Source organism: Somniosus microcephalus, chromosome 14, assembly GCF_052327205.1.
Source record: "Somniosus microcephalus isolate GS21.2 chromosome 14, FLI_Smic_1.0, whole genome shotgun sequence".
Classification (NCBI taxonomy): domain Eukaryota; kingdom Metazoa; phylum Chordata; class Chondrichthyes; order Squaliformes; family Somniosidae; genus Somniosus; species Somniosus microcephalus.
This window is the reverse complement of record NC_141000.1, coordinates 29,426,195-29,453,908: the sequence shown is the minus strand read 5'-3', so window position 1 is coordinate 29,453,908 and position 27,714 is coordinate 29,426,195. Positions and strand designations below refer to the sequence as shown.

Below are 27,714 nucleotides of genomic sequence, written 5' to 3'. Positions count from 1 at the left end.
TCAGGAAGTTCTTAAAAAGGAATGGGGTCAAGCACTACACGTCAGCCCCATACCATCCCGCCACCAATGGATTAGCTGAAAGGTTTGTCCAGACCTTCAAGAAGGCCATAAAGGCCATGGGTAATGAAGACATCAACCTACAACATAAGGTAGATAACTTCTTGTTGGCGTACAGGAATGCAACACATGCGGTCACAAACCAAACTCCCTCCATGATGTTTTTCAATAGAAGACTAAGATGCCGGCTGGATTTGATTAAGCCAAGCGTCAGAAGGGACGTAGAGAACCGGCAATTTCAGGGCATGAATGAAAGGCCAACTAGATCCTTTCAGATAGGTCAACAAGTTTTGGCCCGGGACTACCGTACCGAGAAATGGCAGCCTGGAACTATTGGGAAAAGGCTAGGGCCGCTGATGTATACCGTGGACATTGGTGACAGCATAATAAGGCGCCATGTTGACCAGATCATAGGGTCATCCACAAAGGACCAACCTACTCCACAACCTTACACGGCTAATGTTGAAGCAGAGATACCCAGAGCACCTACCTCCGATCTGGTAATACTGGAATCAGATGAACCTGACACTGTCCTTCAAGCCGAATCGACCTTGCCAGAAGAACCTACTACCCCGCCGAAAACTACTACACCACCGAGGCGTTATCCGGACAGAGTCAGGAAGCCTCCAGAGAGACTGAATCTGTGAACTGTTTTGCATAAGTTGTATATATGTTATGATGTTATGTTAATGGGGAATAAGTATGTTGTAAGCTAAAAAGGGAGGATTGTAGTGTATGTAACTGTTCTACCTTTAAGAGAACTATTGTATGTAACCGTCCACCTTTAAGAGAACTATTTTAGGTGTGGCACTACTTTATCTTGGCTGCTGTATACTGTAATACCGACGGTGACCACACCGGTATATAAGTGCTGTGTCAGGATTTATTGGGCAGATTCGCCCTGACCTTCGAATAGTAAAGTCCTGTTAAAGTTACTCTTGTAGTCTGTGTATTAATTCGCCATAATACCTACAGACTTTACACTCCTCATCTCAGTTTTGAAAGAGCAGCCCCTTATTCTAAGACTATGCCCCCTAGTTCTAGTTTCACCCATCATCGGGAACATCCTCCCCGCATCCACCCGATCCAACCCCTTCACAATCTTATATGTTTCAATAAGATCGCCTCTCATTCTTCTGAACTCCAATGAGTAGAGTCCCAATCTACTCAACCTCTCCTCATATGTCCATCCCCTCATCCCCGGGATTAACCGAGTGAACCTTCTTTGTATTGACTTGAGAGCAAGTATGTCTTTTCTTAAGTATGGACACCAAAACTGTATGCAGTATTCCAGGTGCGGTCTCACCAATACCTTGTACAACTGAAGCAATACCTCCCTATTTTTATATTCTATCCCCCTAGCAATGAAAGCCAACATTCCATTGGCCTTCTTAATCACTTGCTGCACCTGCATACTAACCTTTTGAGTTTCGTGCACCAGGACCCCCCAGATCCCTTTGTACTTCAGTACTTTCCAGTTTCTTGCCATTAAGATAATAACTTGCTCTACGATTTTTCCTGCCAAAGTGCATAACCTCACACTTTCCAGTATTGTATTCCATCTGCCAAATCTCTGCCCACTTACTTAGCCTGTCTATGTCCCCTTGCAGGTTTTTTATGTCCTCCTCACTCACTACTTTCCCTCCCATCTTAGTATCATCTGCAAACTTTGATATGTTACACTCGGTCCCCTCCTCCAAATTGTTAATATAGATTGTAAAGAGTTGGGGACCCAGCACTGACCCCTGCGGAACACCACTAGTTACTGATTGCCAGTCTGAGAATGAACCATTTATCCCAACTCTCTGCCTTCTGTTAGATAGCCAATCCTCTATCCATGCCAGAATATTACCCCCAATCCTGTGATTTTTTATCTTAAGCAATAATCTTTTGTGTGGCACCTTGTCAAATGCCTTTTGGAAGTCTAAATACACTACGTCCACCCTATACGTTACTTCCTCAAAGAACTCCAGCAAATTTGTCAAACATGACTTCCCCTTCATAAAACCATGCTGACTTTGTCCTATTAAATTATGATTATCCAAATATCCTGTTACTGTCTCCTTAATAATGGACTCCAAAATTTTACCTACCACAGATGTTAGGCTAACCGGTCTATAGTTTCCAGCCTTCTGTCTACTGCCCTTTTTAAATAAGGGTGTTACATTAGCAGTTTTCCAGTCTGCCGGGACCTTTGCTGAGTCCAGGGAGTTTTGGAAAATTATTACCAATGCATCCACAATCCCTACCGCCACTTCCCTCAAGACCCTAGGATGTAAGCCATCAGGCCCAGGTGATTTATCCGCCTTGAGTCCCATTATTTTACCGAGTACCACTTCCTTAGTGATTTTGATCGTGTTTAGCTCCTCCCCCCCTATAGCCCCCTGTTTGTCCAGTGTTGGGATATTCTTAGTGTCCTCTACTGTAAAGACTGATACAAAATATTCATTGTGTTTTTGCCATCTCCATATTTCCCACCATTAATTTCCCGGTCTCATCCTCTAAGGGACCAACATTTACTTTAGCCACCCTTTTTCTTTTTATATAACTATAAAAACTCTTACTATCTGTTTTTATATTGTTTGCTAATTTACTTTCATAATCTATCTTCCCTTAATCAATCTTTTTGTTATTTTTTGCTGTCTTTTAAAGTTTTCCCAATCCTCTATCCTCCCACTAGATTTGGCTACCTTATATGCCCTTGTTTTTAGTCGAATACTATCCTTAATTTCTTTACTTAGCCACGGATGGCTGTCTTTTCTTTTACACCCTTTTCTTCTCAGTGGAATATATATTTTTTGGAAGTTGTAAAATAACTCCTTAAATGTACACCACTGATCATGTATCGTCTTACCCTTTAATCTATTTTCCCAATCCACTCTACTCAATTCCACTCTCATACCTTCATAGTCTCCTTTATTCAAGCTTAGCACGCTTGTTTGAGATCCAACCTTCTCACCCTCTAATTGAATATGGAATTCAACCATGTTATGGTCACTCATTCCAAGGGGATCCTTTACTAGGACATTTTTAATTAATCCTGTCTCGTTACACAGGACCAGATCTAAGGTTGCTTGCCCCCTGGTCGGTTCAGTTACATACTGCTCAAGAAACCCATCCCTAATACACTCAATGAACTCATCCTCAAGGCAGCCCTGCCCAATTTGATTTGTCCAATTAATATGATAGTTAAAATCCCCCATAATTATAGATGTTCCCTTATTACAAGCCTCAACTATTTCCTGATTGATACTCCGTCCAACAGAGTTGCAACTGTTCGGAGGCCTATAGACTACGCCCACTATTGTTTTTTTCCCCTTATTATTCCTTACCTCCATCCAAACTGTTTCATTATCCTGATCTTTTGACCCAATATCATTTCTCTGTATTACAGTGATTCCTTCCTTTATTAACATAGCCACCCCACCTCCCCTTCCTTCCTGATCGTTAAATAACCTGGTATGTTTAATTCCCAGGCATTGTCACCCTGCAGCCATGTTTCTGTAATGGCCACAAGATCATACCCATATGTAGTTATTTGTGCCATTAACTCGTCTATTTTGTTACGAATGCTACGTGCATTCAGATAGAGAACTTTCACATATGTTTTGTGACACTTAGTTCCTGCTTTTGCCCTTATTATTACTTTACCTTTTACTCCATACCTTCTGCCCCTTCCTGACACGCTCTGGTTTTTAATTTCCCCACTGCTACCTAAGTCTATGACCTTCTCTGTTGTCATTTTTATTATTTGCTCTCTGGGAACCTCCCCCCCACTAGTTAGTTTAAAGCCCTCTCTACAGCCCTAGTTATATGATCCGCCAGGACTCTAGTCCCAGCACTGGCCAAGTGAAGCCCGTCCCAACGGAACAGCTCCCTCCTGCCCCAGTACTGGTGCCAGTGTCCCAGGAAGCAAAACCCATTTCTCCCACACCAGTCTTTGAGCCATGCATTTAACTCTCTAATTTTATTTGTCCTAGCCAAATTCGCTCGTGGCTCAGGTAATAAGGTTCTGTTTTTTAATTTGACCCCTAGCTGCTCATACTCCTTTAACAGAACCGGCTTCCTAGTCCTATCTACGTCGTTTGTACCAACATGGACCACGACAACTGGATCCACCCCCTCCCACTGCAAGTTTCTTTCCAGCCCAAAGGAGATGTCCTTAACCCTGGCACCGGGTAGGCAACACAGCCTTCGGGACTCTCGCTCTCGGCTGCAGAGAACTCTATCTATCCCCCTAATAATACTATCCCCTACCACTACAACATTTCTATTTACTCCCCCCTCTTGAATGGCCCCCCGTTCCACGGTGCTGTGGCCAGGTTGCTCATCCTCCCTGCAGTCCCTGCTCCTGTCCCCACAGGGAGTAAGAACCTCGAACCTGTTGGACAAGAGCAAGGGCTGCGGCTCCTCCAGCTCTACCTCCTGGATCCCCGTACCTGCCTCACTCGTAGTCACACCGTCCTGTCCCTGACCATGGGCTACATCTGAATTAATTAACTTCATAGGTGTGACCACCTCCTGATACACAGAGTCCAGGTACTTCTCCCCCTCCCTGATGTGTCGCAGTGTCTGAAGCTCAGACTCCAGCTCATCAACACGGAGCTGGAGTTCCTGTAGCAGCAGACACTTGTCACAGACACTGGCTACAATGTGCCATTCCCCACAGGGCCGGAAATCAGTGAAATGTCTCAAATCATAAAAACTGACACAAACTTTGGCTCTTCCACAGTGATTACGCTGTTAAACTCCCCATTAAAAATTAGACCCAAAGGGATTAGGTGTAACTGGGGTTTTAACAGTGTATTGACTGCTAGACAATGGTTATGGCCCTGAAAAACTAATTTTAATTTTGTGCAGTGTCAAATTTATCCATTTTAATCAAAATTAAAATTTTTAAGAAACACTTTTTTGTCCATCTTTATTTCAGGTTTGCCTTTTCCTGATGTGAGAGCCCCAATCTTTGTTTTACTCTCTCTAACATTTTTAAAAAAGTTAGAATTTTAAGAGCTTACTCACTTGTTCGCTGTCTGTGAGAATTCTGCGTTTTGATTAGCTGCTTAGACAGCTTGTTGACGTCACAGCAGCTCGCACTATGGGATTCCCACTATACTATGTTGATTTGAAATACAAGTCAGAAAACCCGAAGTTCTTGACACACACATTGCGAGATCTTCAGGGCCAGCAACGAAAGCCTTTGTTTTGCCACTGACTGCAAATTCTGGGCCATTGTGTTGAAAATGTCAAAGAACGAAACAATCGCCAGAACAGTTTTTTGTGTATATTTAATCTCCAGGTTTGTGAGAATTGGAAAATTGGGCTTTAGCAGATCTCACATAACCGGAAAGTTTAATGCCAGCAGCCCCGGTGGGGGTGGGGGATGAGAGCAGGAGAGCTGCAGCAAATTCTGCGGTGAGAGTCTTTCTCAGCCCTGCCCCTTCCTCCTAATTTTAATAGACTATTTTGCACCCGAAAATCTTGCCCAGAGAGTTGGGACTTTAGCACATTTGGCTGGAGTGTGCAAAACTGGCAATGAAGCAGCTCTTAGGAAGATTCAGCTCGCCATTAAAGGGGAAGTTGTGATCAAAAAGCAAACCACTTGTTCACAACAGAGGGATGTGGACAATGCTCCCCCCTTTTGATGCTGAGGACTTGGAGGTCTTGCTGCAGGAGGTGCTCCAAAGAAGGGTGACCCACTTTGGGGCTGAAGGCCACAGTCTAGTAAAAGCACAGGTGTGTGTTTCATGGTAATAGGTTGCTGACCAAGTCAGTGCAGTCACTTAGGCCCCTCAACCTGGCTGCAAATGAGGAAGAGGTTTGCAAATATCAAGAGCAACAATAATGTGCTCCTCAATTTTGCACATATATTTTGTAGGACCCATCAACCATTGCAGAAATCTATGTTGGGAATTGCCACACCCTCCAGGAGTTTGAAGCATTGTGCACAACTATCGTTCTTTTGCACACACTCTTTCATTGTGTCAAAGCTGCACAGCACACATTCCTTACAGCTGGCAGCTGAGGAACAGCAAACGGGTGCTGAGGCCAAGGTGATCTGCTGTTGTCAGGGCATTTTTCCCTTCAACAGCCATGGGTGCCCTGTTCTCCTGTGAACCATCCACCCAGTGTTTCTTCTCCTGCACAATACAGACTCTATATCGGCCACTGACTTGAATAATGATGTTTCTGTGGTCAGATGTCATCTACAGTGCAAGCTCTTTCTGTGTGAATGACATGGGATTAATATGAAGTGCTCTATTGATACCCACTTGGATACCATATTTGATATTTTGCACTCGAACATAGAAAGATAGGAACAGGATTAGGCCATGCAGCTCCCCCGAGACTGTTGAATCAGACCATGGGTGATCTGTACCTCAACTCCATTTACCCACCTTTGCTATATATTCCTTGATATCCTTACCCAACAAAAGTCTATCGATCTCTATCTTAAAATCTTCAATTGACCCAGCATCCACAGCCTTTTGGGAGAGAGATCTCCATATTTCCTCTACCCATTGTGTGGAAAAAGTGCTTCCTGATTTCACTGTTGAAAGACCTAGCTCTAATTTTAAGGTTATGCCCCCTTGTTCTGGATTCCTCTGACCAGAGGAAATAGTTTCTTTGTATCCACCTTATTGAAACCCTTTATAATTTTAAAGACCTCAATTAGATCACCTCTGAACCTTCTAAACTCAAGGGAATACAAACCAAGTTTATGCAACCTGCCTTAATAATTTAACCCTTTAAGACCTGGTATCATTCTGGTGAATTTGTGCTGTACCCCTCCATGTAAAGAATAGCCACTTGGGTGAACTGCTAGAGGAGGTATGGCAGCTTGCTCCAGTAAGGCTCAGGATCTTAAGGTCTGGAGGGAAGAATAAAATGGAACAAATCCAACCTTTAGTCAAAAACTGATTAATTTATCCGTCATATACAGTAAATGGAATACCATACAGTTCCAGGTGTGGTACTGCTGTTAAATAGCTTGGGAGCACAACCAAGCACTGTATACTCACGACTTCATTGCTCATGTATTACATGGTTAGATCCACTCTTTAGTTTAAATATGGTACACTAGGACCTCTCACCTTTTTATGTAACAGCTTGAGCTCAAGCTATTATACAATCATTGGTACTGTTGCCACAATAACTACCATACCAGTAGAAATCAAAATGATATCAAACTTAACATTACTAATAGTGGTAACGCTATTTCTTTCCTTTTGTTTTGTAGAGGAAGATACAGACACAAAAGGTCTTGAAGCATTTCTGTCGCGTGTAAGCAAACCTGTGGTAGGTGACCATTTTATATATATATTTGTGAATAAGACACCAAGTTCTGAGGAGAAAGTAAAATGTTACAAATTTTATAGATCTTTTATGGTAGTTATTGGATTTTTGAAATAAAAATTGCAAGACATGTGTTTCTGTCCCCTACACTCTAAACATCCACTTTCCTTAATAGTTTGCAAAACAAGTTTCAAAGATATTTTTATGATTTGGAAGGTCACTGAAAGCACATTATTTATTCTATCCTGATGGCAGTAGCTGAAAAAAAATACCATTTAATAAATGTGATTTAAGAATGAGTGCTAGATAACCTTTCTTGGCTTTGCTTGTGAATTTAAAAAAAGCGAAGGTCGTGTCTCTGCCCATCTCCCACTTTCTATCAGTCTCCCTGTCTATTTCTGTTTGTCTTCCTCTCTTTCTCTCCCTGCATGGCTCTCACACACTTTCTCTTCTTGTCTCTACATCTACATTTGTCTATGACTGCTTTTTATTCTCTTAGTCTATCATTACTCAATCTTCTTTCTCTTTTGTATGTTTCTCACATGTTTGCACCAAGTTTTGTGTATGTATTTTCATCTACAAAAAAATGAAGAAATATCTACCACTAATGCAAAGTTTCATATCATTTGTCCAGATCCTTTAGACTTCTATCAGTTCCCCTCAGCTATTTTTCCGTTCAGTTTGATGTTATCAGAATATGTTGTGTGACTCAAAGTATCCTCTTAAAATCAAATTAAATTATATCCATATATAACTGATAGATTAATTCGAGTTACATCTGTAATTTGCTCAATTCATGAGACCTGACCTATTGCATTTAAAAACATGGTGACACCGCTTAATAGTTTCATGTCCTGTAAAAAGCTCCCCAGCTTGTATCCTATTATTGATACATTAATTGGTCTAATGTTCCTCAATTTGTTTTTGAACATCAAGATTGCATTAGTCCTCAGGTACAGCCTCTGTATTATGCAGCTCTGAAAAAATAACACAAGCATTTCCTTGAGGATTATAGAGATTTTCTGTCAAGTTGAGGTGCTCTGTCCATTTAATATCTTAAGTTTCTTTATAATATATACTTTACTAACTGCAACATTGATTATAGATTACTGAAACAGATTGACCAGATCTGCAAATGCTCCCCAATCTTTATTTGTGAAGATCAATGTGATAAATTTCTCGTGTGTACCAATTTCCCCTGTCGTACTGCTATCTAGTTTATCTCTGATGTGACTTTTAGTACTTCTTTACTTCATACACCAACTTCAAAAAAGTCCTAGGATCCTTCTCCTGCTATTCCATAATCCACCTTTCTGTCGTTCTCTTTTCCCTTTTAATACTCTTAGTTATCCTGAACCAACATAGGATTACATAGGATATACAGCACAGAAAAAGTCCATTCGGCCCAACCAGTCCATGTCGGCGTTTATGCTCCACTCGAACCTCCTCCTGTCTTTTCTTATCTAACTCTATCAGCATAACCCTCTATTCCCTTCTCCCTCATATGCTTATCTAGCCTCCCCTTAAATACATCTATACTATTCGCCTCAACCACTCCCTGTGGTAGCGAGTTCCACATTCTCTCCACTCTCTGGGTAAAGAAGTTCCTTCTGAATTCCCTATTGGATTTCTTGGTGACTATCTTATATTGATGGCCTCTAGTTTTGCTCTTCCCCACATAGAGTGGATACAGAGAGAATGTTTCTATCAAAACCTTTCATGATTTTAAAGACCTCTATTAGGTCACCCCTCAGCCTTCTCTTTTTAAGAGAAAAGAGACCCAGCCTGTTCATCCTTTCCTGATGGGTATAAGCTCGCATTTCTGGTACCAACCTTGTAAATCTTTTTTGTACCCTCTCCGGTGCTTCTGTATCTTTTTTATAATATGGCGACCAGAACTGTACACAGTACTGCAAGTGTGGTCTAACCAAGGTTCAATACAAGTTTAGCATAACTTCTGTATTTTTCAATTCTATCCCTCTAGAAATAAACCCTAGTGCTTGGTTTTATTTTTTTTTATGGCCTTGTTAACCTTGACCAGAAAGTGAACTGGATCAGCCACACACATACTGTGGCTACAAGAGCAGGTCAGAGGCTGGGTATTCTGTGCTGAGTGACTCGCCTCCTGACTCCCCAAAGCCTTTCCATCATCTATAAGCCAGGAGTGTGATGGAACTCTCCCCACTTTCCTGGATGAGTGACTCTCAAGAAGCTTGACACCATCCAGGACAAAGCAGCCCGCTTGATTGGCACCCCATCCACCACCTTAAACATTTAGTCCCTCCACCACCGGTGCACCGTGACTACAGTGCGTACAATGTACAAGATGCACTGCAGCAACTCGCCAAGGCTTCTTCAGCAACACCTCCCAAACCCGCAACCTCTAATACCTAGAAGGACAAGGGTAGCAGGCGCATGGGAATACCTCCACCTCCAAGCTCCCCTCCAAGTCACACACCATTCTGACTTGGAAATATATCGCAGTTCCTTCATCATCACTGGGTCAAAATCCTGTAACTCCCTACCTAACAGCACTGAGAGTACCTTCACCAACGGACTAGAGTGGTTCAAGAAGGTGGCTCACCAACACTTTCTCAAGGACAATTAGGGATGGGCAATAAATGCTGGCCTTGCCAGCGATGTCCACATCCCATGAATTAATTATTTTTTTTAATGCGTCGCTACTTATAGTGATTTTGTGTATTTGTACTCTGAGATCCCTTTGTTCTCTACACCATTTAGATTCTTATTTTCCAAGTAATATGTGACCTCCTTATTTTTCTTACCAAAATATAATACCTCATACTTATCTGTGTTGAAATTCATTTGCCAATTACATGCCCATTCTGCAAGTTTATTAATGTCATCTTGTAATTTGCTGCAGTCTTCCTCAGTATTGACTATCCCCCCCAATTTGGTGTCATCTGCAAATTTAGAAATTGTATTTTTGATTCCAAAGTTTAAATCGATAATATAAATTGTGAACAACAGTGGTCCCAGCACTGATCCTTGTGGAAACCCACTTTCCAACTTCTGCTACTCTGAATAACTACCCTTTACCCCTACTCTCTGCTTTCTGTCTTGAAGCCAACTAGCTATCCATTCTGCTAGTTCTAACAGTTATATATCTCTTGATTATAAGTTTTATTTGTCTACCTGTTCCTATGTTTTTGTTTTCTTGTATTTTGTAAGCCAATTTTTAATTGCTATTTAAGCTCGTTTTAACTCCTATTCTGCCCCTATGGTTTTGGTCCTGCTTTCCCCTTTTTTCCCTCAGAGCAATATTTATTTTCCTTTTGTTTCTACCTTAATCCACCATGAAACTTTTTTCCTACTGCTGGCATTTACATTTAGATCTTTGTTTGCTAAAACTTGCAGTGCAAATGTGCCTTTATTGCAACTTGAAATTTCTATTGTATATTAAAAGCACTGTTTATGCTGCACATCCTGTGAATACAGCCCTTACTCCTGCCAGGATAGCCATAAGTAAACCTATAGACCTCATTAACTGCATTTCTGTACACAGCACAGCCTTAAGCAACCCTAGTTTAAGAGCGCAGGTTTATGCCACTTATTCCAGCACACAAAATTGCATGGACATCTAACTGATATCATTAAGATATTATTTAAATGTTGCAACTGGGAAACCGACTGGCATTCCTGGTGCCACTAGGCAGCCCAATGGGAAAATTAAGTGGATTGCTAAAGATTCAATGCCGATGAGCTCTAATTGGTTATGCCAATTTTATACCTGGTTATTGGGCATAACGGATCAGAAAATCTAGCCTAATAAATCTTCAGTGGATTCTGTCAGATGATAATAACCCACACAAATAGTCCTTGATTTTTTTTGGTGAGTTCAAGTTAGTTAAAAAAATAAATGGAAGAGCAAACAGCATGTTGGGCCTCACATTTGTGTTTAAGAATTATGGCCCAATATTGTGTTCTCTAGCACCTGGAGAACGCCAATTTCCCAGGTGCTAGGGAGAGGAAAAAGAAATGGAGACGTGTTACTTTTGTCCTTTTATGTCGCTCCGAGATTTCTGGGGCTTACCTAAATTGATGGAGTAGGGCCTGTACCTGCAATAAATGTAGGCCCAACACTGGGATATAAATGAGGCTGGAGCGGGTGCTCCCTACTCTCGCATCAATTTCTTCTTGTATCCCAGTGGCAATAAGCATTGTGTCATAACCCCCTTCAGGCCTGAGGGGGCCTGGCAACAAGGTGAAGAGGATCCAAAAGGTAAGTTTGAACTTACTTTTCAGGAGGTACCGGGCCTTGGAGCTTTCAGCTGATCACCAACGGCAGCAATAAGGCCCCGAGGCTGCTGACCAGGCTCACATCTTCAGGCCTGCAGTGCTGCTTGTGTTCCCACCTTCGATTCATGGCACGGGGCCCTGCCTGGGGGTGGGAATGCGACCTGGCCATAATAATTGCCCAGTCCACCAAATTCGAATGCATGCTGGTCTGGATAGATGGAGCACATGTTCAATACACTGCATCCATTCTGCACCTAGGGGAGGAATATCAGGGCCAATACCTTTTTAAGTGCTAAAAATCCCTGAGATAAATTTAGTAACATCATACACCTCTCAACCCTTACATTGGTCTCCCCCACCCCTCCCATGATCATCAGCTGCATGCCACTTCTCAGAGGTTTTAAGCCAGTAAGGCCAGGATCTCTCAGTTTATTGAGTCTGTAACATGCCTTCAGCTGCTCGACTTGTATTTCTTGAATTATAAGCCAATTTCTTCAGAGCATTTGCGCTGTGCCCTACTTCATTCCAATATTTAATTCTTTTTGTAGGTATCTGACATCCAGGCAAGAACAGTTGTGCTCACTTGGGCCCCTCCTTCGACTACAATAAATGATGACTCTGATGGCGATGTTTTACCTAAACCCTGCAGCTATGAAGTTGCTATTTCAAATAGTGGAAAAGATGAGAAGTTCAAAGTTGCCTATACGTACGTACAACATTTTCACTGTATATTTGATACCTTATTTTTAAATGTATATTTCATACACAGTGGCGTATATCAAAATTCATTGTGTTATAAACCATATCCATCATAACATGAGTTTTACCTGGATTAGGTGATTTTATAAGTTTTCAAAAGTTCATTGCTTGATGATTAAGAATAACTTTCTAACACTGTTTCTATGTAAGTTCTTTCTCAATGCAGGTGAATGTCCCCCATTAAACAGACTTAATAAAACTCTTGCCTTACCCAGTAACTAATGATACAGAAAATCTGACTGGAAGCTGCATGCTAGTAGTTTTTGTGAAGCTCATTGCTAATAAAATTACCTGTTGTTTTTGTTTGGAAAATAGGATATGATTTTGGTTAGTGCCTTAAATTATTGATAAATTAATAGGTAGATTTATGTATTATGATACTTAATGTTAATTCGTTAAATAATCTAATTTACACAGAAATTGAGATTTTAACTGACCAAATACTCATGTGACCTTTTGTACATTTTGCATTTGGTATTGTCCATCTTATTCAAAACAGTATTAAAATGCATACAATATAAACAAGTTGTGATATTTCCCTGTAACATATAATAAATTCAAATGCTATTAATGTTCAAATCAGATGGCAAAACGCCATGATTTGATCATAGAAACTTTCAATATACCATTCACTGTGACAATGGTATCAGTTTAAAATAAATAATGGTGATGTAAAGTTTTTATATGCTAGTCGACATCCCGTGGCGTATCAAGTCGTAGACTTAGGCAGGGTTAGAGGGCAGTTTTTTCTGAGGTATAGGCTGAGAAGCTGGGAGATGCAAAAGTGAGGTGCTACAGCACCACTACTGGCACTAGATAATTTTCTATGTAAAAATGGACCTGGGGAAGAAAGTGTGTACAGACATGAAATTTTTAACACATTACTAGTTGATCTGCCATGGCATAAGAACATAAGAAGTAGGAGCAGGAGTAGGCCATACGGCCTCTCGGGCCTGCTTCGCCATTCAATCGGATCATGGCTGATCCGAATCTAGACTTCCGTCCACTTCCCTGCCCTCTCCCCGTAACCCCTAATTCCCTTATCTGCTAGGAAACTGTCTATCTCCATTTTAAATTTATTTAATGTTGCAGCTTCCACAGCTCTCTGGGGTAGCAAATTCCATAGATTTACTACCTTCTGAGTGAAGAAGTTTCTCCTCATCTCAGTTGTGAAAGGGCAGCCCCTTATTCTTAGATTATGCCCCCTAGTTCTAGTCTCACCCATCAGTGGAAACATCTTCACCGCATCCACCCGATCAAGCCCCCTCACAATCTTATATGTTTCGATAAGATCGCCTCTCATTCTTCTGAACTCCAATGAGTAGAGTCCCAACCTACTCAACCTTTCCTCATACGTCAACCCCCTCATCTCCGGAATCAACCGAGTGAACCTTCTCTGAACCGCCTCGAGAGCAAGTATATCTTTTCTTAAATATGGAAACCAAAACTGCACGCAGTATTCCAGGTGTGGCCTCACCAATACCCTTTATAACTGCAGCAAGACTTCCCTGTTTTTATACTCCATCCCCCTTGCAATAAAAGCCAAGATTCCATTGGCCTTCCTGATCACCTGCTGCACCTGCATACTAACTTTTTGTGTTTCATGCACCAGGACCCCCAGATCCCTTTTGTACTGTAGCACTTTGCAGTTTCTCTCCATTTAGATAATAACTTGCTCTTTGATTTTTTCTGCCAAAGTGCATAACCTCACACTTTCCAACATTATATTGCATCTGCCAAATCTCTGCCCACTCACTTAGCCTGTCTATGTCCTTTTGCAGGTTTTTTATGTCCTCCTCATTCATTGCTTTCCCTCCCATCTTTGTATCGTCGGCAAACTTGGATATGTTGCACTCGGTCCCTTCCTCCAAATCGTTAATATAGATTGTAAAGAGTTGGGGTCCCAGCACTGACCCCTGCGGAACACCACTAGTTACTGATTGCCAGCCCGAGAATGAACCATTTATCCCAACTCTTTGTTTTCTGTTAGATAGCCAATCTTCCACCCATGCCAGTATATTACCCCCAATCCCGTGATTTCTTATCTTGATCAGTAATCTTTTGTGTGGAACCTTGTCAAATGCCTTTTGGAAGTCCAAATACACTACATCCACTGGTTCCCCTTTATCCACCCTGTATGTTACATCCTCAAAGAATTCGAGCAAATTTGTCAAACATGACTTCCCCTTCATAAAACCATGCTGACTCTGTCCTATTAAATTATGTTTATCCAAATGCTCTGTTACTGTTTCCATTGTACAAGGTAAGTTGGAGGATACAGGCACTCTCAGCTGTCTCTGTTGTCTTTGTGTGTGTCTCTCTTTTTCTCTTTCTCTCCCTTTCTTTCTCTCCTTTCTCTCTCTCTGTCTGTCTTTTCTTTCCTTTGGGTGGTAGGTGATATGATGTGGTGGGAAAAGGAGACACCAACAGCTGCGTTTGGAGTGGGGGTTGCAGGACAATGGGTCTTTAAATAATGTCCAAATCCAAATGTTTCCTTGCCATCCCCTTCTCAATCACTCATGCTTCCCTGCATGTTCTTGTTGCTGGGCATCTCCTATCCGTTTACCTTCCCCTTCCTATCACTCGTTCACTCCCATCATTAGCCCTACCTCTTCTATTTTCAGCTGTCTGCTCAATCCCTGTATTCTCTCCTGCCCTTACAGTGCTGTCACTCACCTTATCCTTAACCTTCCATCCATTCTTACTTACATCCTCCCCAATGGCAGGTGGGGAGAAGCCAGAAACCCCCTTAACCTTCAACCAGTTTCCATCTTCCCCCTCCCCACCCTACCCTACCCTCCTTTCCTATCTATTTCCATCAAAGGTTTTGTTGCTTTAAAATTCAATGTAAAAAAAAAAGAATCAAATTAGAATGAGGCAAGAAACTGCTTTTTCTCTGTGTTTCAGAAGTATTAGAAACTAAAATTACCTGTCTCACAGGTGTACTTGATTACCATTAACCTTTTCTAGCTGTCTACAAAGAGTGAGATAATTAGATGGATTAAAAATTATTTTAAAACAGGACTGGCATTAATTGAAGAAAGGCCGCCCACCCTTCCTCCTCCACCACCAACCCCCCCCCCCACCCCCCACCATCCAGTCACCGATGTACTGTTATTCCTAGCATAGTGCACTCGATCAAACTTTGCTGTTAGCACGAGGCAGACAGATAACTCGGTCAAACGGTTTCTGCATTGCTGCTGATGCTGTGCAGATTTTTTGAACTTCAGCACAGGACACAATGGTTTTTCCATTAGGGAGACCCCTATAACTGGATTATGAAGCGAATGGATGGGAAAGTGAAGGAGGATAGCAGGGTAAGCGGGCAGCCAAAACCCCCACTTCAGGAAAAGATTGCCCAGGAGAACCCATTGCCAGCTATTTGTGCATGCAGCTCTTAAGAAACACCTTAACCTTAGTAAGATCTATGGCATCAGCTAAGTCAGTCCTGGCATCATTGTTATCCTTTGGCAACTTCATCAGTTCATTCATTTGCTGGCATGTAGCTCTCCTCCCCATTTTGAAATTATTCCATTGCTCTTTCTTACAAGCATCCGCCCACCTTGCCCTAACTTGGACCACACACATTATGCTAGTGATAAAAATATGTGAAGGAAAACAAATGTGTGTGCCTTCCTACTGTGTATTTATTTTTTAGCCACCGCCTCTCCCCTTGCTGCCTACAAGTCTGTTACCTTTCAGTCATCATCTCCAATTTCTCAGTGCTCAGTCAGTGGCGGGTGGTTCTGAGATGGCTGGCAGGTGGTTCTGAGATGGCTAGCTGATGTTTTCCAGCAGGTGTCTTGAGTGATTGACGTGGCACATCCTTGTCTTCAGTTGTGGGCCATTTTCTCCTTTAAGAATGAAATAGAGTGTGAGGGCCCTCTGCTTGCCATCCTATGGAATGCAACCCAAGTGTCAGAAAACCTTGCCTAATGGAGGTGATAGCAGGTGCAGAAAACAAGATAATCCAAGTCTTCTTCTGCTTTCCCTATGTGTTTGGTTGTGAGGAAAGGAATGCTTGCAGGGGGGGAAGGGGCTTGCGAAGTGTATTGTGATACCTGCTGCACATTGTTGGCAAGTTGTAGATGGTGCTCAATAAAATGATACAAGGTGGCTGCAAGTAGTAACAATGCTTTATACAGTGCATTGTTACTGGGTGTAACTGCCTGCTGTTACCTTGGTAAGTACAGTTAACTTTGTATGACATTAATTAGTCGTGTAGATGTTGCTGGAGTTGACACTGCCAAAGCCACCTGATTGCACTGGGCCTGGATTGTGCCTTTTATGGGCCTCCTTCCTTCAGGGCCAAAAATCTGGGTACTCAGCCAATAATCCCTCAACTGAAGAATCTGTAAATCTGTGCATTAGGTGCCATAAAGAGCACCAACCTTTGGCTATCACTGTGGGCCAAATTGATACAAACACAAAATGGCTGCTGTGCCCCTTAAAGACTACTGCACCCAGTTTAATGCTGCAACAGCACCAGATTTCCTTCCTCCATCCCCCCAAAAGAGATGAGCTCCTAGTACAGGATGCAGATGATGCTGGAAGCCTTCAGCAGGCAGCAGTGCAATCCCAGTGTACTACTGCCAGTAAACCTGCCACAGAGGAAAATCCAGCCTTCAATGTTAACTGGAGCAAAATAGTTTGATAATCATCAAGATATAGTTTATAATAGCCACTTAAATGAAGTGTTGAATTAGGAAATGATACAATACTTAATTTGTCATATTCCACTGTTAATTCCTAGCTGGCGCAATTGCAGAAAAATAGAACTTGTGTATGATTGTGCTGGAAAGTAGCAGTGAAATGTGTACAAGATCTATGTGCAAATAATATTCAAATGAAAATTGTCTCAAAATAATTTTCTATTCTGTCACTTTCAGCAATGTTCATTTTACTCTACACTAGTTTTTCGGTCTTGCTAAATAACATTTAAATTGATTTATTTTTACTTCATATAGTAAACTCTTTTATTTATTGCAGAATTTGATGGCCAGTGAAATCATTTCTTAGGTAAAACCTGTGTGCATTCTTTTTTACAGAGGAAAAGATGTGAGCGTCACATTACAGGACCTAAAGCCAGCCACAGACTACCAGACTAGGTTGGTAATTAATAGGAACAGATTTTCAGTTGTCAGCTGATTAAAGACGCAGTCATAAATATAATTTTATTCCTGCTTTCCAATTCCCTCCACCGATATTCACTACCTTCAGGAGAGAAGGCACGCATCAACTCCTTGCTGGGGTATGGTTGCCTGGACACCAAGCATCCTGCACTATTTTTCACAACTGTCCATTCTTTATGTGTGCATCTTCACAGTGAATGTTGGCAGAGCATTTGACTGAGGGGACAACAGAATCCAATCCTGTCCTTAGTCAACACTTGTGCCAATTTTGCCCTCCCCCCAACCTAGGGCCCTCGGGTCGCATGTAATGCCCCTTCTGCTAATCTGGCTGAGATCAGCTAACTCAACACTGATTGATAATCAAACCTGGGACCTTATGGTCTGAATGGCTCCGCCACACACTGTATAAACGAGCTCAGCCATTGGGAAGAGCCAAAAGTTGTGATTTTAAACTAAAATAATCAATCTGAATAAAGCAGCTTAACATTTTAAGTAGATTTATCATGGCGAGAGTAGTCATTTATGTTCCAAAGTTTCCACAACAATTGATTTTGAAAATTTACCATTTTCATTAGTATTTTTTTTGAATTCATTCATGGGATGTGGGCGTCACTAACAAGGTCAGCATTGCCCATCCCTAATTGCCCTTGAGAAGGTGGTGGTGAGCCATCTTCTTGAACCGCTGCAGTCCATCTGGTGAAGGTACTTCCACAGTGCTGTTAGGTAGGGAGTTTGAGTATTTTCACCCAGCAACGATGAAGGAATGGCAATCTATGTCCAAGTCAGGATGGTGTGTGACTTGGAGGGGAACTTGAAGGTGTTGCCCTTGTCCTTCTAGGTGGTAGAGGTTGCAGGTTTGGGAGGTGCTATTGAAGAAACCTTGGTGAGTTGCTGCATGCACGCAGCCACGGTGTGCCGGTGGTGGAGGGAGTGAATGCTTAAGGTAGTGGATGGGCTGCCAATCAAATGGACTGCTTTGTCCTGGATGGTGTCAAGCTTCTTGAGTGTTGTTGCAGCTGCACCCATCCAGGCAAATGGAGGATATTCCATCATACTCCTAACTTGTGCCTTGTAGGTGGTAGAGAGGCGTTGGTGAGCCACTTGCCACAGCGTACCCAGCCTCTGACCTTCTCTAGTAGCCATGTGGCTGGTCCAGTTAAGTTTCTGATCAGTGGTGATCCCCAGGATATTGATGGTGAGGGATTTGGCGATTGTCATGCCATTGAATGTCATGGGGAGTTGGTTAGACTCTCTCTTGTTAGAGATGGTCATTGCCTGGCAATTGTGTGGCGCGAATGTTACTGGATGTTGTTCAGGTCTTGCTGCATGCGGCACGGACTACTTCGTTATCTGAGGAATTGCAAATGGAACTGAACACTGTGCAATCATCAGCAAACAGCTCCTCCTCTGACATGATGGCGAGAAGATCATGGATGAAGCTGTTGAAGGTGGTTGGGCCTAAGACGCTGCCCTGAGGAACTCCTGCAGCAATGTCCTGGGGCTGCGATGATTCGTCTCCAACAACCCCAACAATCTTCCTTTGTGCTAGGTATGATGCCAGCCACTAGAGAGTTTCCCCCTGAAACCCATTGACTTCAGTTTTACTAGGGCTCCTTGGTGGCACACTTGGTCAAGTACTGCCTTGATGTCAAGGGAAGTCATTCTCACCTCGCCTCTGGGATTCAGTTCTTTAGATGCAATATATTTGTTTAGATGGTTTTGTTAGTGAGTAGCTATAATTGCAGAGTTGCAGACTCGCATGTGTGTCTGCAAATTGGGGTTCTCTTTAACCAAAATCATTTTTGCTAGCCCACTAGGTGGTGAAAGGCTGTGGCTGTCCTGTGAGTTAGTTGTGCCAGTCACTCTCCAGTCTGGCCTGTGCTCGGAGAGCTCTAACCTATAAGTGTATCTGGAATGCCACTGCTCACATCTTGTTCCATAAGGGAACGGTAGCATAGCTGTTATTGGACTAGTAATCCAGAGGCCTGGACTAATGACCTGGAAACTGAATTCAGATCCCACCATGGCAGCTGGGGAATTTAAATTCAGTTAATAAATAAATCTGGAATAAAAAGCTAGTATCAGTAATGGTGACCACGTAATTACCGGATTGTCGTAAAAACCTATCTGGTTCACTAATGTCCTTTAGGGAAGGAAATCTGCCGTCCTTACCCAGTCTGGCCTATATGTGACTCCAGACCCACAGCAATGTGGTTGACTCTTAACAGCCCTCTGAAGTGGCCTAGCAAGCCACTCGGTTAAGGGCAATTAGGGATGGGCAATAAATGCTGGCCTCGCCAGTGATGCCCACATCCCATGAATGAATTAAAAAAATTAACTCCCACCTTCCATGCTGGCCTCCAATGGCTCTCTCTCCCCTTTGTTGTCTACAATTCCTTCCAGGGCCTTGCTGTAGCCTGCCTCTGGAACCTTATCAAGCTCACGCCTCAGCTTGCCCGCTTCATTCCTCTAAGCCTAGACGACAGTGTTCATCCCTCCCCCACCCCACTCCAATCTCCCTCTGCTCTGCCATCGGTGGCACAAACGTCAACGATCACTGCCCTGCTCTCCCAAAAGTTCTCTGCTTTACTTTGTCACTTAACATGCTTCATAAAGACCTAACTCTTCTATTCACTGCTTGGCGTTTGAATTCCTCCCCCCCCTCCCACCCCGTGAAGCGGCTTGGAACACTTCACTACATTAAAGGCAATATATAAGTGTAAGTTGTTGCATGTTTGTGGAGAATGAAAGAGCAAATGTAACGCTAGTTGATAGAATTTTTTTTTTTTAATCTGCATATTCAACTTAATAAAACAAGCCACTAGGTTTTGTTGGGTATTTATAACTTGCTTTTATTACTGTAGCTTATTGATACCATTTTGTCTGCTAAAGGGTGCGAGCAGTGTGTAAACTAATAAGAGGGGCCCCATCGGAGCCAGAGAGTTTTACAACATTGTCCAGTGAACCAGACACACCAATGCCACCTAGAATAATAAACAGGACCAAACATTCTCTCAGTCTCCAGTGGAAGGTGAGAAAAAATACTCCAGAGTCAACACTGTTCATTTTTTCCCAAAGCAACTTGTTATAACTATGTTGGTATCTGCTTAGTTTGTCGAATCTTATCTTGTGTTTTACAAGACTGCAGTGCAATCATCGGGCTGCTTTCTCTTATTGCATTCCTTTATCCTGCACTTCTGCAATGTTCACTGCATCCTCAAATCTTAATTGAGTCCATTTGTTCAGCTGAATCAAATCTATCAACTGTAACCACCAACTCCCTACATTCACCATTCTTATCAACTTCAGTGTTCACCATCAGCTGCAGCGTTACCTATTCTCCTCAATTGGTTGGACTAGCACTAATGCTGAGGCCTTTGCTATCTTGAGTGACTTTGAACAACTCATCAATCAGCCTGTCAATATCCCTGAATATCTTAGTTATTTATTTGATCTCTGAGAATTTTTCCTCACCTCCAATCTTAACTCTTGCACTGTACTCATCTCCTTATTGTTGAGCTGTTCTGCCCATTATCTCATATCTTCCTCTTGCAGAATATTCTGGAAAAATCACACTCTGTGAACCAGTTCCCTCTTTAATTAGCAGCACAATATCACTAAACATTTTTAAAAAATGAAAATTTGCTGCTGCTATCAAGTTAGACTATTTAGTTCTTTTTGTATCAGCTACTTTTACCAATAATGTACTGTATCTTCCTCTTCACCGTGTTCCTTTGCACTATAACCTATATGCATAGCTATGTGATTTGTTACAGCTATGGCCTGCTATTGTTTTATTAATATAACCTGCTGCTGAGGCAGACTTTGACTCTATACAATATTGCTTTAACTCTTGTAGACTACATGTGACAACGGTTCCAAAGTCACCAGCTATACTCTGGAATGGGATGAGGTAAGTGAACTTTGCTCTAAATTGACACGTAGAAATCCTGTGATATTATGATTACGTATTCAGATATGCAGTTTGCCTCCATAGTGTTATGAACCTTTTATTCCCTTTCGATTTTTTTTTCTCCTTTTCCTGAATAAAGGGTTCACATTGGAGCATAGAGCAGGGGCATCCCAATTTGCTTTGCCCAAATTCTTCATGGTCCTCACCCAACATCCACATTTGTAGTAGTGGTCACTGGATACTGATTCCAAGTGAAAGTTCTGGCTGGATTTCCCTGTCCCAGCCTGGGGATTCTGAGGCCAGTTTTCATAGCATCACCACTGTTAGCCCAGGTAACCCAGTAACAATCAGGAATTGAACCTAGGAGTTTGCAGGTCTGTAGAGTTCAGTGTCACCATGGGTAGTGAGTCACTGGGAGTACATACTTCTAACTACATAATTACCATAAATCTTTATGGTTGTATTGTAGCCTCTAACTATAGGGGTCAGACTTGTATACTATTGGTATTTGTAAATGGTGCATTTTGGTAGTTTATGTCGCAGTCATTCATGAAATTAGTATAGATTACATTTTTTCACTCATTTTATTTGCCGTATAGGTAGTGATGGAGCAGGCTACTCCCAGCTGTGAGAGCCAATTAACTTAATCTGTCATGTCATTATTTCGGCTATTTCATGACTTATTTTCCTCTCCGTGGTTTCACAACAGTTTCTATAAACAGACCTTGTATCCCATGATCTTGAAATTGAACCTTTTGATGATCTGCCCTTGCAGGTTGTGATCCCTAGGAATCTTTTTACTGGATCAAATGGATAGATGTTACACATGGGTCAATTTGCTCAGTCTAAAACCACTAATGTATTGAACTACAAATGGTAGAAATAGAAATATGAAGCACAGAAGAATGTACTTGTACAATACAAAAGAGATATAATGAGCGAAATCCGTAATAAGTTAATTACTCTTTCAAAAATGTGTTTAAATGCTAACTAATTCTGTCTGCCTCCAACCTGTAACGCCTTTTGGTCATGGTGCTAATTGGAATTGAATCATAATGCAAGCCCTCCATCTGACCAGAATGAACTAACAAGTTCCTTTTTGTTATCTGCTTAATTCTTTTAAAGTCAAATTTCAGACAAACTTGTGTTCATGTGTACAATGTGGCAATAGAATATATCAACTAAGTGCAAATGATATTCTCAAAGGGCTACAAATCTCTCTCAAGACAGGAGCATCTATTGACATTGGCCCAGAAATTCCAGAACGGGGCTTGCAGCGCGTGCAAGCCCCGTATTTACACTTACCCCGCGCTACTGCCGATCAGCTCCAGGGACGCCTGGAATTGGTGTTTCCAGAAGAAGAATCCCGGGCAGCGTATGACGTCACGCCGCCCAGGAGTGCAGCCAGCGCGAAGTCAGGAGCGTGCAGTGCAAGTGAGACACGCCCCTTGAGGTCTCAGTTTCACTGGACACGCCCCCAATGTTTCTGTCAAGCTGCTAACCATTTTTACATGCAAAGCAGCAGTTTAAATAGGTTTTTGGAAGTTTTTTGAAGATTTTGGTAACTTTCATAAACTTTTTTAAATGTTTACATTATTTTGAGTAATCTGAAGTAGATTTAAACAGAATTAAAGCAATTTAAAGACTTTTAAAAGCCCTAAAAGAATTTTTTAAATTCCATTTATTTATTTAGCAATGTCGTCGTCATACGTGTCTTCACACTGTTCCCTTTGGGGAACTGTATGAAGTGGTGGAAGGATTTATGGCCATGATTAACGCTCATTCCGTGACCGTAACCATCTTTGAACCAGGCATTAGGGCGGTTAGTCCTATGGCGGGAGGGTTTTACGGGCTCCCACAAGCTATACAAGGAGGGGGGGCCACCCACACCCACGGACGCAAATATCCCACTGGATGTCAACCCAGAATTTAGAGCCGGAGCTCCGACTCCACTTGCCGGGACTGTCTGGAGCGGGGTTCGAAACCCTACCCTGATCTGGCCCAGCGGCGGGGATCCTACCGCTATGACGAAGGCCCAATCCGATTAGCAACGTGAAATGGCAGCATAGGGCTCCAGTCACGGGGAGGGTAAAGGCGCAGGAAACGTATGGGTGTCACCTTTTGTGCGGAGTGGGCCTTTTGCGTAGCAGTAAGCATCCCCGCCACTGGGCCAGAAGGAGTAGGGTTTTGAACCCCACTCCAGACAGTCCCGGCAAGTGGAGTCGGAGTTCCAACTTTAAATTCTGGGTGGACATCCAGCGGGATACTTGCGTCCGTGGGTGTTGGTGGCCCCCCCCCCTCAGATGGGTTGTGGGAGCCCGTAAAACCCTCCCGCCATAGGACTAACCACTCTAATGGCTGGTTCAAAGATGGTTACGGTCACGGAATGAGCGTTAATCACGGCCATAAATCCTTCCACCACTTCATACAGTTCCCCAAAGGGAACAGTGTGAGGATACGATACGTACGATGATGACCTCTTGCGCAATGCACCTCCTTGGACCCTCAGTCGCAGATGCGAGGGGGCAAGTCGTGCAATTGTTAAATTTTTCATTTTATTGACATGTAAAATGTTGGCCCAGTAATTCCCTTCCAAATGCGCGAGCACAGTCGGGGTACTTACGCATCTGGCTGGATGAAATGCCGGTTTTCAGCATGCACAGTGCATGTGGGGAAAACCGGCATTTCCTGTCTGAACGAAGGGGTTCAGAGGCAGAACGCGTGCGACTGCACAGGCAGCGCGTGCGCAGTATAATTCGCCGCTTTCATTAATGCTTTCAGTGAGGTCAAGTCATTACAAGTTACACATGAAAAAAGCATGGGTACAGTTGCTCCAGAGGCTGCGGAGGAAGATATTTATTATCGTGGAGCTTCTGAAAGTATGTATGTCTGTATATATTCCTTTGCGTGTTATGTATATATTCCTTTACTTATGTGCATGAATGTATTATTTAATTATGACTTTCAGAGAAAGTAACTTATTGGAAAATCATAATTAAAAACATACATTCATACACATTAGTAAAGGAATATAAAACATACATACATATACGTAAAGGAATATATGTGGACATACATACATAACTCATTCTCACATTCCATTCACACAGCCACAATTGCTCCTTCTACCTGCCGTTCTGAAAACCCGTTTATATAAAAAAAAAAAAAAATTAAAGTTTAAAGCTTACTTAAAATTTCTTAAAATAGCTTCCCTCCCTTTCCCAAACCTAAATATTGCATTTCATAAGCTCCTCCATAAAATATATCTCCTTCCCCAGCCAATGAACAACTTTACACTTGCTTTTTTCACGTGTAAGTTCTAGGGACTTACCCTCACTGAATCCATCAGTGAAATCTACAAAGTTCACTGCGCAAGCGCTGCCTGTGCAGTCGCACGCGCTGTGAATAGACCTCGGGTCTGGAAATGCCGGCGTTCCCCACATGCGCTGTTCCTGCTGAACGCCGGCATTTCCAACGGCCAGATGCGTGAGTAACCCGACCGTACTCACGCTTCTGGCCTGGAATTTCTGGCCCATTGAATGTAATTAGCAATTTAAACCAGAAACTTGACCTTCTTGAACGTTAAAGTCCACTTTCAGTCATGGGAGCAAAACCACCTGATCTAACAACCCTACAACACTGTTTTCTCCTTCAGTATGAGCATTCCGCACTTTGGCCATTAAAGTTTGAATTAAGGATAATAGTTAGAGAGCAATTAACTTTCTTGCTTCATATCTTTAACTAAACTTTGGGCTCCAGCTTCGGACGCTCAATTTTTTGAAGAAAAATCTAGACATGTGAGGACTGACTTTAAGCCACCAGAAGTGTTCCCTTTCAATGCATAGCATCAGGATTCAGTGTACTGTAGCATTTCACTAGTAGTGTCGCTTATGAGCAAAACTTTGCTACTTACCTGCAAGACATTTATTATACAAACAAGGAGTGACCACTTTCTTTCTCCTTTTCATACTCCGTGTATAGTTTTAGACATAATGGGGGAAAAATTCAGTTGCTTGCACCTCCCGTTAGCGCCTTAAGAGGGTGCTAATGGGGCGCAAAGCGCCCGGGCGCGGCGATGTTTGCACCACTCGCGAAATTAACTAGACATTTTGCGGCAGCGCTAAACACTACCGCCACAATCTCCTGCGCCGGCAGATCATGACGTCAGTCGAGTGCACAACGTCCCAGTAGCGCCCCCTGCCTTACCGCCTGCCGCTAGCAACAACAGGTTATGGGGAGCGTTTTGCAGTCAGAAAGGGACTGGGGGAGCGCTATTTAAAGGCGACTGCTTCCTGCCTTTTTTTGTTGGTGACATTTTTGCACCACGCATTCTGAGAGAGAGAGATAGAAACTTCTGGAGAGATTCAACGCTGTGTGAAGGAGTTTTGGGTACTGAGCAGCACTTTGCAGGTTCATTTTGATTTGCCCTGCCTTGCTTCGCCAGCGCTCTGAGGTAGCGCCTCGCTCCTCAGCCTTTGCAGCTTAAGACAGGTGTGAAGCACCTGATTTAGCGCTCCAATCACCTCCAGGGGCGATAAAAGCCAAGTTTGCCGTCGGAGGCGATAATTAGTGCCAGGCACTAAACTTTGCGCACGGCCGATAATGGCGCCCCAAATAGGGCGATACTGAATTTTTCCCCCAATTTCTCTTCAAATTAGTTAAAAATACATGCGTGATGTTTCTCTCCAGTATTTGCTACCAACAATTGGAAACAACCTTCTTCAATTCAGGGTGATAAATCAATAATAACGTGCATTTTTAACATGTGTTCACCTAACCATGAATGTAGTATCACACATACATGTTGCAACAGAGTTTCTTTGACATGTTGAAATGAAGAGTAGGTTGCCTTTCAAAAGCTAGGCTTTATTAACCTTAAAAAACCAGCAGTACATATTAAACACCCAGTCTCCACCAAACTGTGGAGAACTGAATTTAAGATGGCCACCACCGGTCACATGACATCAACTAACCAATAAGTTTACAGCATATATCTCAAGGCAGGAAAACAGGCAACCAATTACAATGCTTCTTGTAAAACAAGAATAATCACCACACATGTCATAGTTCACTTTGGCTGGACGTTGTGTAATACCTGAGTGTTTGTTACAGAGCACACAATATAGTTTGTTGGTGCAAAGAGCACTATCTGGCATTGTACTTCTCTTTCTCTCCCCCCTCATCACCACCCATCATATTATGCATTGCCTTTAAATGCCCCAGGTTTGTCAATTAACCCTCCCATACAAAAGATAAAAATTCTGGATTCTTGCATCGAAATCCCTGGTTAAACCACATAGGGAGTTAAATTTGGATAATCCCCGAAAACAGGCGCAGAGGTACGCGATTAATCTGTGCCCGTTCAATGTGATTCAAGCAGCATGTTAAATTTGTGCTGCCTGATGTTTTAAACGATTGTTGCATTGGCTGCAAGGATTAGCTGGGGGTCCGATATCGCAAATGGCTAGCACTGCTTAAAGGCAGCCTGCACCTCTTAAAGGGGAGGTGCATTGTGGCTGCAAGAAGTGGTAGGAGTTTTTGAAAAGTGAATCTGGGCTGTGATACTTTGAGGAATGGTGGATCATCTGAGAGAGCGAACACCAAGATTTTCTGACTATACTGTGCAAGATGTGGAGATAAGAGACATCCTGTATCTGCATGGGGGCAGGAGGCTCTCCAGACATATGCTCAGGAGGCAGAGAGAAGAAGTAGCAGTGGAGGTCAATGCCAGGAGGGTTGCTTCAAGAACATGGATGCAGTGCAGGAAAGAATTTAATGTTCTGACACGATTTGTCAAGGTAAGTTCATCTTCAAATGGCATATCCTACCAACTACACCTCATCTACTGCTCAATTCACTACACCTCTATGTACCCGGTGCCAGGGTTAAAGACATCTCCTTGCGGCTGAAGAAGAATTTGGGAGTGGGAAGGGGAAGATTCCGTTGTCGTGGTCCACGTAGGAACCAACGACATAGGTAGAACTCGGAATGAGGTTCTGCTGAGAGTTTGAGGAGTTGGGCTCCAAATTAAAAAGCAGAACCTCAAAGGTAATAATCTCTGGATTGTTACCTGAGCCACGTGCCAATTGGCATAAGGATAAGCAGATCAGAAGATTAAATGTGTGGCTGAAAGAATGGTGTGGGAGGCAGGGGTTTCACTTCATCGGCCACTGGCACCAGTACTAGGGAAAGAGGGAGCTGTTCAGTTGGGACAGGCTCCATTTAAACCGTCATGGCGAATCAAATAACTAGGGCAGTAGACAGGGCTTTAAACTAATGAAGGGGGTGGGGGGGAGGATT

At 42.6% G+C, this 27,714-nt stretch overlaps 1 protein-coding gene across 2 annotated transcripts in view; it reads left to right on the top strand.

The window, feature by feature from the left end:
• The window catches only part of fndc3a (fibronectin type III domain containing 3A), a 347,342-nt gene that overhangs the window by 256,333 nt on the left and 63,295 nt on the right, over positions 1–27,714 (top strand). For both annotated transcript variants that reach the window (XM_086006446.1, XM_086006447.1), the window contains 5 exons: positions 7,295–7,353; positions 12,159–12,316; positions 17,418–17,477; positions 20,394–20,532; positions 21,361–21,414. In XM_086006446.1, coding sequence (XP_085862572.1) covers positions 7,295–7,353; positions 12,159–12,316; positions 17,418–17,477; positions 20,394–20,532; positions 21,361–21,414 — 470 coding nt within the window. The remainder of the gene's footprint in view (positions 1–7,294; positions 7,354–12,158; positions 12,317–17,417; positions 17,478–20,393; positions 20,533–21,360; positions 21,415–27,714) is intronic.